Source organism: Ochotona princeps, chromosome 2, assembly GCF_030435755.1.
Source record: "Ochotona princeps isolate mOchPri1 chromosome 2, mOchPri1.hap1, whole genome shotgun sequence".
Taxonomy (NCBI): Eukaryota; Metazoa; Chordata; class Mammalia; order Lagomorpha; family Ochotonidae; genus Ochotona; species Ochotona princeps.
In genome coordinates this window covers 38,654,202-38,673,008 of record NC_080833.1, presented here as the reverse complement: position 1 = coordinate 38,673,008, position 18,807 = coordinate 38,654,202, and the positions used below count along the sequence as shown (strand labels likewise).

Genomic DNA, 18,807 nt, shown 5'->3' with positions numbered 1-18,807 from the left:
ACTGAATGCAGCTACTCTGACAACTGCTTTGATGTGGGGACATCTTGACACAGCTGGGAAAACAAAACTTTGCATCTTCACCTCTTTAAAAAATAATCAGTAATTAATGCACCAAGGAGACATTTCAAGCTGGCTCCTCTCATCCCACCATGGCTTCTATCCCCCGTCTCCACATCCTGAGAGGGAACAGGGAAAGTCAGGGATGAGCAGGTCTTGGTTGCGAGCAAGGACAGTGGAAACCAGACATATGGCAGGGACAGGGGCTGGTGTTCAGTGCCTGGTAATTTTTCAAAGGCAATTTCACATTTAAATACAACCATGTCACCATGTGCACTTTGAAATAGTCATATCAAAATTCCGTTCTCTGTCTCGGGCAAAGAAAATGAGCCACGGGAAGTCCAGGACAATGCAAGGCTTCTGTCCCTGCAAAGCTCAGAGTCCCAAAAGGGTAAGGCAGGACAAGAAGAGAAGTGAATTACCATCATACTGATGGGCATGTGCTGCAGTAGGAGAGACCCGGGTGGGGTGTGAGGGGTCTCTGGGGTTGAAGAAGTTTCCCCAAGAAGCTCTGGAAATATTCATAGAGCAACTGATGACATCAAACGGCTATCAAGGGCACACTCTGGGACAGGCACTGTCATTTGTGCTTTACGTGGACTCAGTGGGTCCTCACAGCTATCCAGAGATGTATCTCAGTTTCCCATTTTTTGGTTGAGATGGCTGAGGCATCCACAAAGTGAATGACCACCCCAAGACTACTGGTAATAAAATGGCAAAACCAGAACCAGAAATCAGGCCCAGACATTTCAAAGATATTCATCCCCATGTTCCAACTCCATGCCTTTGAATAAACCAAATCTGGGTGATGGAGAAAGAATCCAGCCTTGGATCTTCTCTTCTCATCCTCACCAGCAGTTTGTCTGTGGAAGGTTTGCTGACCCCAGCCATCTCTGTAGTCTTGCCCCCTAGCACACTGCACTCACTATCCGTTCACTGTCTATTATTGACTGGATAAATATAGAGTCAGTGTGTGTGCATGGCAGGCCCTGGTAGACTGAGGTCCACAATAGTGAAGAAATCAGGGCTCCTGCCTTCAAGAAGCTAACGTGAAGAAATTAGCTTTAAGCCCTAAAGAGCGTGCTCTAGAAAGAGGGTGGGGGCTGGAAAGGTATGAAGAACATGTGGGAGAGAAGTAAGAGGTGAAAGTGAGGAGGAAGACAGGAAACACACGGGCCAGGAGAACAGCCTGCGTTAACATCACAGGGTGAGAAAGCCACTGAGCAGCTGGTCAACAGGACAGCACAGAGGCCAGAGAAAGATGCTCTTGGAGCTCCCATGCCACATGAGCCTGGGCCAAGGCAGCAGACAAATACCCCTAGTGAGCTTCAGGGTGCTCCCTGTCTGGTCCAAGGCTATTACACAGGGACAGTCTTCATCACTGCTCTCCTATCCTGCTCCTTACCAATCCTTTCCCTGCCCCTCCTTGGCTGTTCCTACCCCAGGTCTGTTTAACCACCTCATGGGCAAGGCATGGAAATGCTTCATTCTCCCACAGCTTAGAACAATCCGGTTTCCTGCTTCCCTGTCACCTCTGAAGATGCTGTGTGGCAAGAAAAAAAAAAAACCTACACTCTTTAATAGAAATACTTTTCCTTCATTAAAGGAAATCTCCAAAGCCCAGCAGCATTTTCGGTGCTTATATAAAGATGCCAGTGGGGATTTGAGGTTGAAAGTAGTATTTTTATACAAGTTGATGAAGATCTCAAAAGGAAAGAAAGAACACTCTTGACATCGAAATTCCTCCAGCATCGAGCTAGACAGGTGCTCGACTCAGGGCTGGGATCACGGAACTTCCAGCCCTACCAGGCGACTATCCGGAAGCACTTAGAAAGCTCACGCAGATTGGTTCTTTGCTAGGGAAAATTGTGCTAAGAGCATCTTTCTAAGTCTGTGAACTGTCAAACTTTGAATTTCAGTCTGCACCTCAACTCTGATTACTTTATATGTCATCTCAGCTATTTATTAGCATATATACAATAATGCGTCTGTAGGCATGTATTTGCATACACACGGACTCAACTTATTTGTAGACAAGGGTACTTCAGATGATTCATACAGCAAATGAATTAAAATGTAAGTTTATTGTGGTGCAAAAAATAGAAATCCGTGCATAATTTCTTTCATGATACATATTTTTCAACATGTTTTTTAGGACCCCTTGTAAGCACGGATTTCAACATTTTTAGCACCAAAATAAAGTTACCCTCTCATCTTATTTTCCATAACAGTTTCGAAGCACACTGTAGGACAAGAATGAATACTTTTCCTTGAGGGTGTCAGAGCAAAGACTGGTGTCTGGAGGTGAAAGGCCAGGCTTGAGTTCTAGCCCTGTTTCTAGCTGGTTGTGTGGTTTTGGTGAGACTTGGGTCAAAAAGCATGTAGTAGTGCCTGACATTTAGTAACTGCTCAAAATGTTCTAACCCATTAGAGCCCCCTTCATCTCCCATATCTAGTGACTTAAAATGACTTAAAATCTTATATCTCGAACCTGAAATCTGGCTATTGTTTCATCATACATGAGCCTTCAGCTGCTGTGACTCCAGCAGCTAATGTTTACAGATGCAAAACAGAGGACATACGGTAGGGATTGGAACTACACAGCAAGTGAAGGAACAGATCTTTTCTGAACATCTCCACTGCGCCCTGTCAGGGAATGGGGGAAGAAGGCTTGGAGTGGGCGAGATCTTTGGACAGCATCAAAACTGCCTCAGGGACTGAGTGTGCTATGCTCGACAACCAGTGACCCCTTGGGTAACACCAGGCTTTGGAGATGGGTGACACTGGCCCTTACCTGCTTTGACTTCAACTCTTACCCACCAGTCAGAGACTTGCGCCTCTGTTGCAAGGCCAAGGGGGCTGGGCCTAGCAGCCAACAGAGGCTCTGTTAGAGGAAGGATCAGTTCTCTGCTCTGCACCAATGTCAGCCCCTTCCACCCACACTGCTGGGAAAGCTGGGGAGGGTTCTGTTGGTGGCCAACAGGCAGGCTGAACTCTCGCCTCTCACTGTGCAAAAATCCATTACCAGAGAAGTCATTTGTCAAAGCCAACTGTTTAGCTGTTTTAATTTACATATTTATCAAGTTTGATTAGAATGTATTGTCTTTGACTTTCATCCCGGCTTTCACCTCTCCTTGCCCTCTTTTTTTCTGGGGAAACTGTTTTTGTTGTCCTTGTTGCAAGAGGGCACTGCGTAATTCAGTTTGCATTTGCTAATAAGCCTGAAAGTGAAGCTGGTGAGGAATTTCTGGAGGGTGAGAGGAGTGGATACCAAAGGGATAGAACGTGTTGGAGGAAGACTGAGCATAATATTCCTGCCTGATACACTCATTTAACAACAGGGCAACCAATAACTATAACTTTGTCACAAGTACCTTGTCTGTTAGGCATTGGAAGCACAAATTGTGAAAAAATTGGGCAATGTCACGGCTCCCCTGTTGCTTCTATGCCAGTGACCTCAGCTACTGCATCTATAAGATCAAGTCATTGAGTCAAGTGACCTCTAAGTATCCATTAGCTGCCAATTTTGAAAACTTCTGTTGTGTCAGATCTTGTGTATAAACCTGATGCATCATCTCATTTAATTCTTACAGGATCCCTATGAAGCTGCCATTTTCATTTTTTCAGATGAGGAAACGAAAGATCTCAGAGCTCAAGGTCACAGAAATCCATGTTCTGAGACTTGCACTGGACTCTCCTTCTGTCTGACTCTAGAATTCAAGTTTGCAAACACATAGCCAGGCATTATTTCTCTCCTCCCTGGGCCTTTGAACTCCTGGACAGCAGAGACCCCATCTGATTCTTCTCTGTGTCCTCAGGGACCAGTCCAAAAGCACATGTGGAATTTAATGGAAAGAGAAAGCCCATGGCCATGAGCCCCACCTGTCTCAGCACTGCCTGTAGCCCCTTCAGGACCCAGAGTTCCCTGGAGCAAAGGTGGCAGACTGCTCACAACCAAGTCCATTTAGAACTTGCACTAAGCCTTTCCCTTTGAGCCTCCCACATCTGGTATCTGTCAATGCCGGACACAGAGCCAGCCCCTGTGACCCCTCACACAACAACCAGGAGAAGCCTTCTAATCTCAGGCACCAAGTGGGGTTGGTTGAAATCATTGCCTTGTCTGCCACAACTCTGCTTAACTCATGCCTCTCCCAGACATTCCCAAGAACAATCCAGGAAGGCTCAACCTTAGCAGTGGTAGTCTCTGGGTCACTTTCCCAGGATCCCTGCTTTAGCAGACATTCTGAGTGGGTGACTTGGATTCTACCTTTCTGGAGGGTACTCAGAGTGCAAAGATCCAGGTAGACAGCTATAGGGAGAGTTTCCCCATCATTAACCAGCTCCCAGACCTGAAGGTCAGCCCTGTGTCATGGAGCTGCCTGTCAGAAGGAGGCACTTGGTTCAGCTTCCTGAGAATATCAAGATACTACCCTCTCTCATTTAGCTAAAGCCACCTTCAGTTCAACTCCACTGCTTTTTGGATTTTTCACTTCTCAAGCAGCCCAAATGCTGGTGTTCTATGCTTGGGGATGTACAGCATTCCAGGGCTCCTCCTTGTTCTCTTCTTCTAGCTCAGCAAGGGTAGAGGAAGATCCATTCAATCCTCAGCCCTCTAGTGGGTGACTCCACTACCTAGACAGCAGATTTTAGACCATGGGCCATTTGAACCTAGGTGAGGGTGTATGACTAGAACGAGGGCTGAAAATAAACTTTGCCAACACCTCTGTTTCCACAAGATGGCCCAGAGGCTCTGGAGAACAGATGCTGGAGACGCTGGGCATCAGACAGAACAGATTCAAGTGGTTGTGGCTTCTGGCCACATTTGCTGGCCAAAGCAGCAAATGATTTATGACCAGGTGAGGGGTCCAGACAGCTGAGTTCACAGGAGGGTCAGGACACTGTGTCCCGGAGATATGTGGAGATGCTTCTTAGAGGAGTTGGAGCAGGAATGAGAAGTCTACAAAATGGCAGGTTTGCTCAGGAAGAGAATGACTGGGACAGTCTGAACAAGGTAGAGTAGTCTTGTAGGGGAGCAGTTCCAAACCGGAGACTGTCTCCAAGGAAATATGAGGCATTCCTTAATGTCTGGGTCTCTTTCTGCTTGTTGTGCATCTGGGAGGGGTGTTACATGGCACCTAGCTGCTAGAGGCTAGGATGTGGCTGAGTATCCCACAAGATATGGGGTTCAGTGCCCCTACAATAGCCATCTAGCTTGAGACATCTACAGATGAGGCTGATGCACTCCATTCCTATGAATTGTCTCTCAACATGTAATACACAGTATTACAGGTGAAGCCATTGGGCAGGAGCATAAAGTCCCTTCCTTAGAGTTTATAAGTGAGGGAACCAAGAGTCACAGTGGATTAGTAAGTCATTCAAGGTCTCATAGGCCATCATTATGGAAGCAAGTTTTGAGCCCTGGTCCCCCTGCTTGGACATTCTATGTGACCATCTCAGGGGATGGAAGAGACACAGGGAACAGGGTCTTGCCTAGTTTCTCTCCTCCAACTCTTTCTTGCTATTGGGTCCAGCCTTCAATTGGCATGGCTAAACTACCCCCAGAATATCCTAGACTTCACCAAGTCACAACCTGACCCAATGTGTCCACTGGCTCTCTGCCTCCAAGTGCTGTCTTCTTAATTTTCTCATAAGATTTATTTACAACTAAGCCTGCACATTGAACACATCTGTACTAGACTTCCCAACCCTGTCCCTTCTGTGTTTTCAGTATCAACAGTAAAGTGACATCCTCACACTGTCTGAAGAGTAAGCTGTGTTTTCCCATTAGTTCAGACAGAATGCAACATGTACCCCAGAGTTAGTCTTGGACAAGCCCTGGATGAATGTTTCTTCCAGACAGAGGCCTGAAGTCTGAGCAGGTGTTAGCCAGTTGGACAAGATGGGGACTGGCATCACAGGAAAGTGGAAACATGTTCCTAGTATGGAGGTGTGGGAAAACAGGTCATGCTTGGGAAACAGCCAAGAGTTAGCTGATGCCAGGGCCTGTGGAAGCTATTGAAGAGCTGAGTACTTCCATATTACCTGAGACCAGTAAGTGAGGCTCAGAGAGCTGGGCTCACCTGAAGAACAGTGGAGGTCTGCAGAGTTCCCAGCATTTTAGAAAGATCCAGAAGAGGGCAGACTTGCAAGGGTGATGCCTATGGACATGGCTACTCTGGTCTTGCATATGCTCACAGACACCAGCTACTGAGCTGTCATGGCCACTAGCACCTCGTATTTCTCCAGCTTAGTAATGGCATGGCCCTGCTTGATTCCTGGATTATTGGAGAAAAAAACTGCAACTGATCTGCTTTAGAAACCAGTTGTATGGTATTTCTTGACTTTATGATGCCTTCAAAGATTATGAAGTCAAGAAAACAAAAATGTCTCAAGCATCAGGGAGAAAGGAAGGGAAAAAGAGAGACAGGGAGTTTCTCCCATCGTAACATCCAAATTTCTCCCATGGTTCTCTTTTTTACCCCATGTATCTGAGCTCCTTGCACCCATGGAGGAGACCTGGGTGGAGTTCCAACTCCTGGCTGTGGCCTGGACTAGTCCCAGCTGTGGTAACCATTTGGGATGTGAACCAGGGCATGCAGAATCACACTTTCTCTGTAACTGCCTTTCAAATTAATGAATTTTTTTTTAATCCAACATCAATAAATAAAATATAAAATTACTTAAATTCTTCACATTAGCTAGGGAAATATGTTTTTATAGGGAAATATATATTACTACCTATTGATACCTAAGAAATTGTGACAGAATTTAGCTGTTTAAAATCAGCAATATCCATTCTCTGTAAGCTTCTGTGGGTCAGGAATGTAGGAGCTAGGTCAGGTGGTTCTGGTATAGCTGTTGACGAGGACTGTGTCCATCTGAGCCTCCCTTGAACTCACTCATGTGGCTTGGACAGACTTCAGTCTATGTTGATGGTTGTCCACATACCTCATTTCCTCCCCATGTTGGTATCATCACAATTTCCTGGAGTGCCCCTGTGACATGGTAGTCAGCTTCGTTCAAGAGAGAGCAATTCAAGAAAGAAAAAGGGCACATCCAAGATGGACGCCATGCTGTTTTTACAGTCAAGTCTCAGAAGTGACTTTCACAGAATCTTGGTTTTTAAAAATCATGTCTGCAAGTCCAGCCCACAAACTAAAGGGAAACAGAGTTCATCCCACCTCTTGAAGGGGTGTATTTTTAAAGCCACCACAGGGACCCTATGTAATCTTCAACAACCAACGTGCCAAACTAGTTAAGGGAAGACATTTGAGATTACAAAAATGTGGAGTTGGGGTGGACATGGCAGCGCAACAGATTCATCTGCCTCCTGGGAGGCCTGTATCACATGATGGAGTCTGGGACTCAGTTTACCGCTGCTTCCAGCTGGCTGCTAATGCGTCCAGAAGGCAGGAGATAGCAGCCCAAGTATAGAAATTGTTGCCAACCATGTGGGAGACCCAGTTGAAGTTCCTGGTTCCTACTTTCAGCCTATCTCAGCTCTGGCTTTTATAGACATTTGAGGAGTAAACCAAAGGCAAATGAAAGACCTGTGTATGTATGAGAGAGAGGATGAGTATGCGTGCCTTTCTACCTCTTTCGATTTGCACTTCACATACACTAGAAAAACAAACTTTTAAAGTTAAGTAAGATTTGGGCCCAGCGGCGTGGCCTAGCGGCTGAAGTCCTCGCCTTGAATGCACCGGGATCCCATGTGGGCGCTGGTTCTAATCCCGGCAGCTCCACTTCCCATCCAGCTCCCTGCTTGTGGCCTGGGAAAGCAGTAGAGGATGGCCCAAGGCTTTGGGACCCTGCACCCGCGTGGGAGACCTGGAAGAGGTTCCTGGTTCCCGGCATCGGATCGGCACTCATCGGCCCGTTGCGGCTCACTTGGGGAGTGAAACATCGGATGGAAGATCTTCCTCTCTGTCTCTCCTCCTCTCTATATATCTGGCTTTCCAATAATAATAAAATCTTTAAAAAAAAAAGTAAGTAAGATTTAAAACCTTTTAAAAAGCTAACATTTCTTAGTTATACTTTGCTTCCACATTTGCCAGTTATTCAAGTTTAGGCAAGTCATTTAAGCATCTCAGATCTCAACGTCTCAGCCTATCAAAGAGAATTGAGATCAAATGTTTCATTGAGGTGCTTCGAATTAAATAAGTGGGCTGGAATTGAGGCACAGCAATTGTAACTCAGCATCCATATCAGAGCACTTGGTTCAAGTCCTAGCTATCTCACTTATGATGCAGCTCCTGCCTAATATGCCTAGGAAGGCAGAAGATGGTCCAATGACTTCAACCCTTGGCAACAATAGGAGAGTTTCCGGCTCCTGACTTCAGCGTGGCTCTGACCTGGCTCTTGTGGTCATTTGGGGAATGAATTAGCAAATGGAAGATTCTCTCTCTTCCCACTTTCTGTCACCCTGTCTTTCAGGTAAATAAACATATCTTTTAAAAGGAGAATTAAATAAGGTTGAATGTGTGAATTGCCTGGCACACAGTAAATGTTACTTAATTGCTGTCATGAGGGAATAATATGATTGTTCTCTTCCACTTTCTATCATGATCAAGAGAAGAACACACCCACATGCGTGTGTGTGTGTACATGTGTGTGAGTGTATGTGTGTGTTGTGGGACTGTGGGTGCATATAATTTCATGTGTTTGCACATTTGACTTCAGATACTTTAGGTTCACTGGGAAGCCTTCTGTGGCCTCCTCAGTTCCAGCTGAGTGTGTACTTGTACCCTTGAGCCTGCCAGCCTCTGAGAGTTCTCCCTTATGAGTCCGTATCATTGTCTACATTCTGCTCCACCGTTTGTCCAAGAATCCATCCTTCTCCATCCTGCTGCCTCCACCAAGAGGAGGTTTAATTAGCTTCACAAGGTGTCTTGAGATTTGGTGACAAGAGTGGGTGGGGGTGGTCTCATGTCACACCACCTCAGAACTGCTACATTACCTTAAATTGATTTTGCAAATGAAAGCTAAAAGCTAAGCAAAGGCGCCCTATCCATTTTGCCTAAAGATGATTATAATGCTCTTTTACGGCCTCCTAAATGACAAAGCAATTTGTTACCTGCCTGCATCAACATTTGCTTATATTAGCACCCGAGATGCTTGATTTTTATTAGCCCCACGTTATCATTTTATGAAGACACAGGGGTTCAGTAAAATTAGTGTGCAAACAGAATGCCCATTTTGCATTTTACTGTGGTCAGCAGAAATGCTGCATGCAATTGAGCTGATACTGGGTCAGGGGAGACATCCATAAAGTTAGCCTTCACCAGGGACTTCCTTAACACTCTTTTATCATTTCTGGACTACTGGGATAGATGGGTTCAGTGTTAGTGTTTTGATTTTTTTCTAAGGGACTTGCTTAAGAAAAAAAAAAGCTGGTTACTTTTAAGTGAAAAATAATATACATACTAAGACAGAAGCTTAATTTCCATCAACATGGGGAGATGAAAGCCAACACTCTCATGCACATTGTTGGCAGACATGCAGCAGCTGCAGGATCTTATATTGTTGTTAGTGGTGTAAGGGGCAGTGGCTGGGAACCAGGGCTGATGTTACCACTGTCAGCTGCTTGACCCGGGGCATGCCCCTTCCTTCAGTGTCAATTTTTGCACCTATAAATGAGGATAATGCTATCCACCTTAGAGAGGCCTGAGGAAATCAGTCAAAAGAATAAAAATGAGATAGTATGTGCTACATTTATTTAGAATTTGTGATCTAGGGCCTGGCGGCATGGCCTAGCGGCTAAAGTCCTCGCCTTGAATGCACCGGGATCCCATATGGGAACCTGTTCTAATCCCGGCAGCTCCACTTCCCATCCAGCTCCCTGCTTGTGGCCTGGGAAAGCAGTCGAGAACGGCCCAGAGCCTTGGGACCCTGCACCCACATGGGAGACCCAGAAGAGGTTCCAGGTTCCTGGCATCAGATCGGCGCAACACCGGCCATAGCGCTCACTTGGGGAGTGAATCATCGGACGGAAGATCTTCCTCTCTGTCTCTTCTCTCTGTATATCTGACTTTGTAATAAAAGTAAATAAATCTTAAAAACAAAAAAGAATTTGTGATCTATACAGTGGTTTTTTTTTTCCCCAAAAAACTCATTTCTCAAGTATCTACTCCTTGCAGGGTTCTGGGAAAGATGTTAGAAAGGAAGGCACAGTTTCTCTCTTGAGGAGCTTGTGTTCAGCCCAGGACATGTCCAAGGTGTCTAAATCCTCTTTTAAATTATAAACTTCTTCAGAACAAGTGAATTTCTCTCTCTCTCTCTTTTTCCCTCTGTCTCTGTCTCTCAACACACCTAACATAGAACTAAGAACAGAGTGCATTTCCAAGAACACATTTTGGTTCTGTTCTATTTCTTGCTGCCTTTCAGGTAAGCCTAGTGGACTAAGCCAGTCCCCAACCTCAGAACCAGGTTGCACAATGTGGTGTTGTTTACTGTAGTCTGTGCTATTGGGGCGTCAATATCATCTACTTCTAGCATTTCATAGAAAGCTTGGTTGTCACCTGTACCCACACTATCCCTGGAGTCCCTTCCTCCACTTTCTCCCAGTGTTTTTCCTTCACTTTCCTCCAGGTCATTTTTCTGTTGTATGTCAATCCATTGTTCTTCTGCCTGTAGCTATAGGTGCTCTCCCTCCCCATTTTTTCTTGCAATGTTACTCTCAGCTACAGCTTTTATCTAATAATACGTTGCACAAGAATTAAACTTTATTATATAAGTTAGAGAGGCAGATTGAGCTTTGATTCTGATTTTGGGGGACATGTTTTCCAATTTCTCTGCCTGTATAATTGTTTTTATTTCATGCTAGATATGAAGATACTGTTCAATGTCTGGAATATGTGACCTTCCTTTTTAAATGTCTATTTATTTTATTTAATTTACTTGAAAAGCAGAGAAAGAGAGAGAGAGAGAGGCAGACAACAAGAGAGAAAGAGAGAAAATAAGCTGTCCACCGGCTCACTTTCCAAATATCCACAGTAGCCAAGGCCAAAACCAGGAGCTTGGAATTGTAACCATGTCTCCCACATGGGTGTCAGGTGCATCATTCATTGCTTACCAAGAAGCATTAGAGGGAAGCAGAGCAGCCAAGATTCAAACCTGCACTCCAATATGGAATGTGGGCATCCCCAGTAGCAATTTAACCAGATGTTCCATAATGCCCACACAGCCTTCACGGTTTAAAGAGAGCTCGGCTTCATAGAGCAAGCAGTCAACATTTCTCCTTTCTGTTTTTGATCCTTTGGACACTTGCTTTAAAGCTTTTCAGAGTGTGTCTAGTGTAATTCAGCATAATCACAAAAAAAAAAAAAAAGGCTCTTCTGAGCTCGAGATCCCCTTGAATAATCAGGGAGGACTCCACCTTGGTAGTTGGAATTCAAAGATTCCTGGCCCTATGTGACTCCCAAGGACTGTGCAATTTGGGACACCGGCACCTCCCATGCTAGTACTGGTTCTAAGTCCTGGCTGCTCTGTTTCTGTTAGAGCTTCCTGCTAGTGTACGTCCTGGGAGGCAGTAGAAGGTGGCTCAAGCAGTTTGGTTCTTGTCATCCACATGGGAGACACAGATGGAGTTCTGAGTTCTTGGCTTTAGCCTGGTTCTGCCATAGCTGTGGTACACATCTGTCTGTCTCCCTCTGTCTGTCTGTCTGTCTCTCTCTCTCTCTCTCTGTGTCTTTCAAATACAATGAAAATGAATGAACTACAAAATTTTCAAAAGAGAATTTGTTTTGGTGCAAACTATTTTGCAATCCATGAGTAGATTTTATAATATATATTTTCGGAGCCTGGCACAATGGTTCAGCGCTAAACCCTCGCCTTGTATTCATCAGGAACCCATACAGGTGCTGATTCATGTCCCGACTGCTCCATTTCCTATCAAATTCCCAATTTGTGGCCTGGGAAAGCAGTAGAGGATAGCCCAAAACCTTGAGACCCTGAACCTGTGTGGGAGACCTGTAAGAAGCTCCTGATTCCTGGCTTCAGGTCAGCTCAGCTCCAGTTGTTGCAGCCACTTGGCGCGTGAACCAGCAGATGGAAGATTCTCTCCCAGCCCCCCTTCAAATGCATGCCTTTTTTTAAAAGAGATAAACATAAAGCATCCAGCCCACTCTTCATCTCCTTCTTCCCCCATCTCAGCTTCCCTTTCTCTCTTTGGTGACCCTGTCCCATTTTCCCTTACAGACAATCTCCAGGAAGGGGCGGAGCAGAAGGTTATTTTTATCACAGGACGCATCCATCCAGGGGAAACACCCTCTTCGTTTGTGTGCCAAGGTGAGTTGCAGGCTCTTCTGGGAACCCTGTGCCCACTCCCATACCCAGACACGGGTATGGATGCGTGAGAGCATGCATCACTGAGTAAGCAGAGCTGTGTAAGCTCTCTGATACAGAGATGTCTCTAGTATTTTTTTAACCCCAAGAACTCTAGTTCCTGGTCACTGTGAAGGCTGGTGGAAGGGCTGTGAAGTGGGGATATAAGGACTGAACATTGTTAGCTAATTCACTCAGCCACCTAACAAGCAAGTCTTGAAATACTTTCCAAGAGCAAGCAAGCAGCTTGCCACCAGACAGCAGCAAGTAAACAAGGCATAATGTCTCTGCTCAAGTGTAGCCCTTTATAATTGCATTTTTATCTGTTATCACATGTTACAGTTAATTAGTCAGACACAGAGAGCAGTATGTACATATTTGATAAATAGTATATAAGTAATGGCATAATGAATGCCCAGGTATTCATCAGTTGATGAAACAAAATATTATTTTCCATTATTTATCCTATTTCCTATTTCCCACCTATGCCCACACCTGACAAATGACATTCAGTTTGAACTTTCTGTTTGCCATTCAGTCTATATAAATATGTAAGCAACCCTAAATGGTGGATGTTTATTTGCGTATGCTTGAGCTTTGTAAAGACAATATTGTTCTGTAGGCTTTGAGACTTGCCTTTCACCCATCATCTGCACTGGTGAGGACAGCTCTGGTTCTCTTGCTTTTCTCTGTTGAATTGTATTCCACATCTATCTATAGCTCAGCTTAGCTGTTTTCCTGACAATGGATAACCCACATTGTCTACAGTATTTTTCTTTCAAATTATGCTGCCACAAGTCTTTTTTTTTTAAATTTGCTTCTTTGAAAGTCAGAGTTACAGAGAAAAAGAGAAGGGAGCACAGAGCTCTTTCACCCACTGGTTCATTTCCCAAAGAGTTGCAACAGCCAGGGCTGATCCAGACAGAAGCAAGGAGCCAGAAGCTCCATCCAGGTCTCCTACATTGGTAGCAGGGATTCAAACAATTGGGCCATCCTCTACTGCTTTCCCGGTGCATTCGTAGGGAACTGAATCAGAGTGGAGCAGCAGAATTCTAACCATATGTAATGTTGGTACTGTAGGCAGCAGCTTAACTGGCTGTGCTACAGCACTGGTCTCTGCCACAAGCACTTTTTTTTTTTTTTTTTTTTTTTGCGGATCACCCCACATGCATGTGCAAATACTATTCTAGGGCATTTAACCTGCAGAATGTAGTTGCTGGGTCATGAGATATGTACAATTTCAACTTCACCAGATATTTCCAAGTCTCTTCAAAACATCTGCCACCATCAATGTCCAAAAGTTCCCAGTGTCCTACATTCTTGCCAATGGCTTTTTCATTTCTTTCTTTCCAGTGGGTGGATTCCATGTAAAACACATTATATTCAATATGTGCCAAACACTATTCTGAGAATTTTACGAATATTATATTTCATTTATGTATGGATCTAAATTTTTTAAACATAAGTTTATTTGAAAGGACTGTGGTAATAATACTCTCCATCCCAATTCCCCCCTCCCTCCGACCAAATAATCACTACAGTTGAGGCTGGCCCAAGCTGAAACAACAGATAGGAACTTCCTCTGGGTCTCCTACATAGGTAGCAATGACACAATCTGAGCCATCACCTGCTGCCTTCCAGGATGCTCATTAGCAGGAAGAAGAAATTGGAAACTCCTGCTAGCATGCCAACAAGGGATACAGTCATTCCAAACAGTAACTTCACATTTAGGCCAAGTACTCGACCCATTTATCCATTTGAACTGACTTAATTATATTGCTTATATTAATTTTCTATAGCACAGAATGTGATATTAGCTTGCATTTTTACATATGAAGAAACCAAATATTAGAGAAGTTAGCTAATTTACCTTAGGTAAACCTCAAAATGACCTTGAGGCCAAGGGCATAGGAACAAGGCTGTGGATGTTGGACGTGTAACCTAAAGTGGCAGCATGGCGAGTCCTGGGGATTGGAACCAGGCCACTTTGAGGTCAATTACTGACTGTACCCCTCCCTAGCAGGCTGACTTTTCTCAAATGCAAAATCAGGGTAATGATACTATCGAGGAAGGCTGCTAGGAAGCTAGCATGAGATGACTGCAAACAAAAATCCAACCCTGTACTTGGCACACAACACATAGATCAACAGATGTCACCTCCTCTCTCGTGGGACTCTAAGAAAATGAAGTAGGTAATATGCTTTGTGGACTATCCAGCTCTGCCCAAGTAAATATGAGTTTATTTTCCCAGTTCATAGTCTTTCAATGCTGTATTTAGGCACAGTTCTCTCTCTCAATCTGGTTTGCAGAAGAGACGAAGTTTCCGGGAGAGGAAGTGACTTGCCCAAAGCCCAGCAGTTTGTAAGAGCCCTGGCTGGTACTCCAGTCGCTATTGCTGCCTTTCTTACCATCCTCACTTCCAGCCTTTTTCCTCCCCAGCTTTGTCCTTGCAATCACCTCTCCCAGTCCTTCCTGGGTTTACTCATGCCTTTACTTGCAGCCATCTGTCAGCTGCTATACTTGGCTGCAGATCTGTTCCCCCAGCTGATTGGATGTAACTGCTTTGGCCTTGTTTGTTTAAAAAAAGAAAAAAAAAAGGCAGTTATCTTACTATCAGTCCCTTCATCTCTGAGAACCCAAATCCACATGCCCACCTGCTCTGTGGACAGTCGCCTGAGAGCAGGGTCACTAACCCATTGTATCAGTGAACACTGAGCCAGAGAGAAGTTGAGTGGCTCTGCTTGCTGAAAGGAGATCATTGGTGGTGTTTTGCAGATACACTCAATGCTATCCTATAGTTCTTTGGGAACTGTTTGCTGCTCGGTAAAGCCTTTCAGTGCCTACCCACTGCATTCACAAGATGGACTCCGAAGTCCTTGAGATGACCTTCACAATCTTCCATGATCTGGCTTTTACCAGGTTCTCTGGCCTCAGCCTCAGCCTCATGACCCTTCCATCCACATTCAGCTTAATCCCTGAATGAATGGTCTGTCCATCACCAGGCTGCTGAATCTGTTCCTCTCTCAGCATAGAAGGCTCTGAGACAACTCCTTCACACCTGGAAAGCACCTCCCATCTCCAAAAGCTTGCCTCAGGCACTCAGTGTGGGCCTCCCTGACCTACTCCTTCGTGGGGGTCAGCTCAGATCATAGTCTCCTGGGGTGGCTCTGATGACATTTTCCACAAGCACAGCCTGTGTATTGATTCCCTCCCCAGACTGCCTTGTACTGGGATGGCAGGTGGGTCCAAGGCCTGGGAGGATGATGGCTGAGATAGCTTGGCTTCTGCTAACCCTTTCCCATTAACTGGCTCAGTGACCTTGAGCAGGGAACAGGCTTGTGAGGCCTGTTCATCCCCATCTGGCTGGGACCACAGTTCCCGCTGCCAAGCTGCTGATGCACCTGCTGCTGGGAGTGAAGTCCTCTCACTGCAGAGTTATGAGGGGTGGCACTGAGTGCAGCAGGGCAGAGATATTCTCAAGACTTTGCTTGGTGGTGGGACAGCTGACTCCAGGTGATACCTCCATTTGTGCCCCAAACCTTGCCCTTGGTCCCAGGTAGCTAGAGAAGCTAAAATGCAAGAAGGTAAAGGCAGAGCATGTGAGATCACATATCTGAAATTGACAGCTCTGGGATAGAAGCTACATTCCACACATTACAGCATAGATTTGGGAATGCCATGTACCTCTGTCTTCATTCCTGTGTCTCCAAGGGGAAGTCACAACAGCAATCCTGACTTGGAGCTTGTCAAGAAGACTAGCTGTTAATGTCCATAAAACCTTGAGGACAGAGTCTGGAATACAGTGAGAACTAAATGAAAGTGGTAGAGAGTAGAGGTAGCACTCGTGGACTATTGGTGCATACCAGATCTGTGAGACACTCGGGATGTGGTTCTTCTAATCCTCCCTAGGAAGTCAACCCCAGGTTTGTGACTGCCGCACCATGTGTCCTGCTGTCCCTTGCCACCTCCTGAGAGAGCCCTTAGCCTAGTGCTCCTTGTCTGCAGGCTCATGACGTGGGTGAGCAACTTGGCCAGAATCAGACCCTGGTTTGGGTCTCCAACTCCTAGCCAAGTAAATGCTCTTTCTCAGAAACTTCCCCAAGTAGCTGAGAAGACTCTCCTTGAAACTTTCCAAGGCAAAGACTTTGTCATCTTCTAATCCTTCATCACTCACTGAGGAAATTAAACTAACCTTTGGAGGCTACTGTAGGTGGAGTGTACCATGCACGGAAAGGTGGCGGGGCAGTGGACATCGTGGGCATGTCAAGGCTTAGGAACTGGACAGATCCGAGTTGGAGTCCTACAACTCCCACTTGCCAGTTGAGATCCCTTTGGCACATCCTTGACTCTTGGAGCCCCTGTTTCCTTGCCTACCAAATGGGCACAGAGATCTCTTCCTCACGGAACTTCTGTGAGGAGGAAATAAACAGTGTCTCAGTATTTGGAGCAGCACCAGGTGTACCCAGGCAGCCGAGGAGCACTCACACCCTCCTTTTTCCCCGGCTCTTCCACAAGACTCGCACGGATGCACTGGGCATCTCTGGACCCTGCTAGTCAGAAAAGCCCATGGATGTTCTTGATATCACCTGGCTAGTTAGAGGTGAGTGAGGAATACACCTGTGTCTTCTTCCTCCCAGCCTGAGCCCTGCTGCTCCCTGCCAAGGTGCCTACCAGGGACTAGCCCAAGGAGATGAGGAGCCGGACCACTCCCTCAGGAAATTCACAGGATTACTTTGTGGGGGTGACAGAAGGTTGGAAGAGAGCATATGTGTGTTTGCACACACACACACATACACTGGTGTTTACCTGCAATGTGCATATACACCACCATACTCTCACCACCGCCACCACCAGACACCAGATCCAAGCACAATCCAGTGTTTTCCAATCACTCATGTGGTGACCTTTGTCCTCCCCAACCTATTTTCTTCCCATCTCTCATTGTTCTGTGTTCTTTCTCTTCTTCTCTTTTTCTGCCCCCAAACTGCTTCGTATTATAGGTGTAAACTCAGACCCACTAAGTTCTTATGCTGGGGCATTTCTTTTCCTTAGACTTCTGTTTCTTCAACCGGGAAATGGGCGACTGGGAGGTAGGAGGGTGACGACATATGCTCTAGCTCCTTGGGGCCAGCCTCTCCATGATCCCATAATTGGAGGCCCCTTGGCTTAGCTGTGGGTGGACAGCAGGTCTGGTGCTGGAACAGGGAAGGGCCTCCCTTGCCTGCTGTCATCCAGAATGCACTCTGAGCCTAGCAGAAACTTCTGGCTGTGTTGCTTTAAGCCTGGACTCAGTCATCCTAATGTGCTTCCTGAATACTGAGCAGAAATGGAGAATCTTACACAGAACTTTCCAGGAGAAAGTAAGGATAGGGTTATCATTCTGCAAATCACACATCACTGAATTCCTGGCTCTTCCCATCTTGCCTTGCCTTAATGAAAGGGGTACACCACTTTGAAACCAGGAGAACGAGGTCTGAATCCCATCCAGGTCCTCATGAAGAACTTGGCAAATGATGTCACTCCCCTTTTTCTTCACCTGCGAAATGGAGCCAAAGAATTATAAGTGAGCCAAACTAGAGAAACACAGAGTCATCTGGGCTCTAGCTGTGTGCATTCATTTCATACCCATCTAGTAAGCACGTTCCCTGTGCTCGGCCCTGCACAGGGAGAGTGGCAAAGAAGGGCAGAAATGTCACGGCCATCCTGGAGTTCATGGCCTGGAGGGAACACAAACTCAAGCTACAGGGGCAAGTCTCAGATGTTCTCTTTGTTTCTCCACAGCAGAATTCAACTTCTGTTTGAAGATCCGCTCTACATGGGATCAGAAACTTCATCTCAGTCATTTTCTCTAAGGTTGTGTGATTTCAGCGAAGAGTTCTGGTGCGCTTGTGGGTGGTAGACAAATAATCTTGTCACCAGTGTCACCGTTGGCCCACACTGCAGTGCTTGCTGCACACGTGGGCCTTGGTCATTGCAGGTCGTCAACTGTAAGGCCTGGCTGCAGGCTACTTTCCAGTTGTCAGCCCTCTACCATTGCCTGCCCCCACCCTCTGTTGTTTCTTCCCTCCCTAAGCCACATTCCATGCTGCAACCAGGGAGAGCTATCCGAAGCTCCAGAATGGCCTTGTACCATCCTGGCTTCAAACCTTGCTCTCCAGTGACGTCTATGCTCTTCCGCTGTACAAGCAAGCCCTTGTTTGCCACCCCTATTCTTCTCTCAACACTCTTTGGCCCATGCCCACAGGGATTCCAAGAAACAGCAAATATTAAAGCAGCACATGTTATCCAGGGAAGATGGAGTTAACAGATAATCTTACTTGGGTATAAAAAACTGGAAATGTATGTCATATGCACAGCTGTTCAAATTCCAAGAAGTTTTGGAAGAATTTTTGTATGCACTGACTCTTTGCTTATGCCAATCATTCA

At 45.7% G+C, this 18,807-nt stretch overlaps 1 protein-coding gene across 1 annotated transcript in view; it reads left to right on the top strand.

The window, feature by feature from the left end:
* Positions 1–18,807, top strand: part of BEND5 (BEN domain containing 5) — a 1,156,480-nt gene that overhangs the window by 1,058,955 nt on the left and 78,718 nt on the right. Inside the window, exon 7 of the mRNA XM_036494566.2 lies at positions 12,256–12,345. Within this exon, the coding sequence (XP_036350459.2) occupies positions 12,256–12,345 (90 nt within the window). The remainder of the gene's footprint in view (positions 1–12,255; positions 12,346–18,807) is intronic.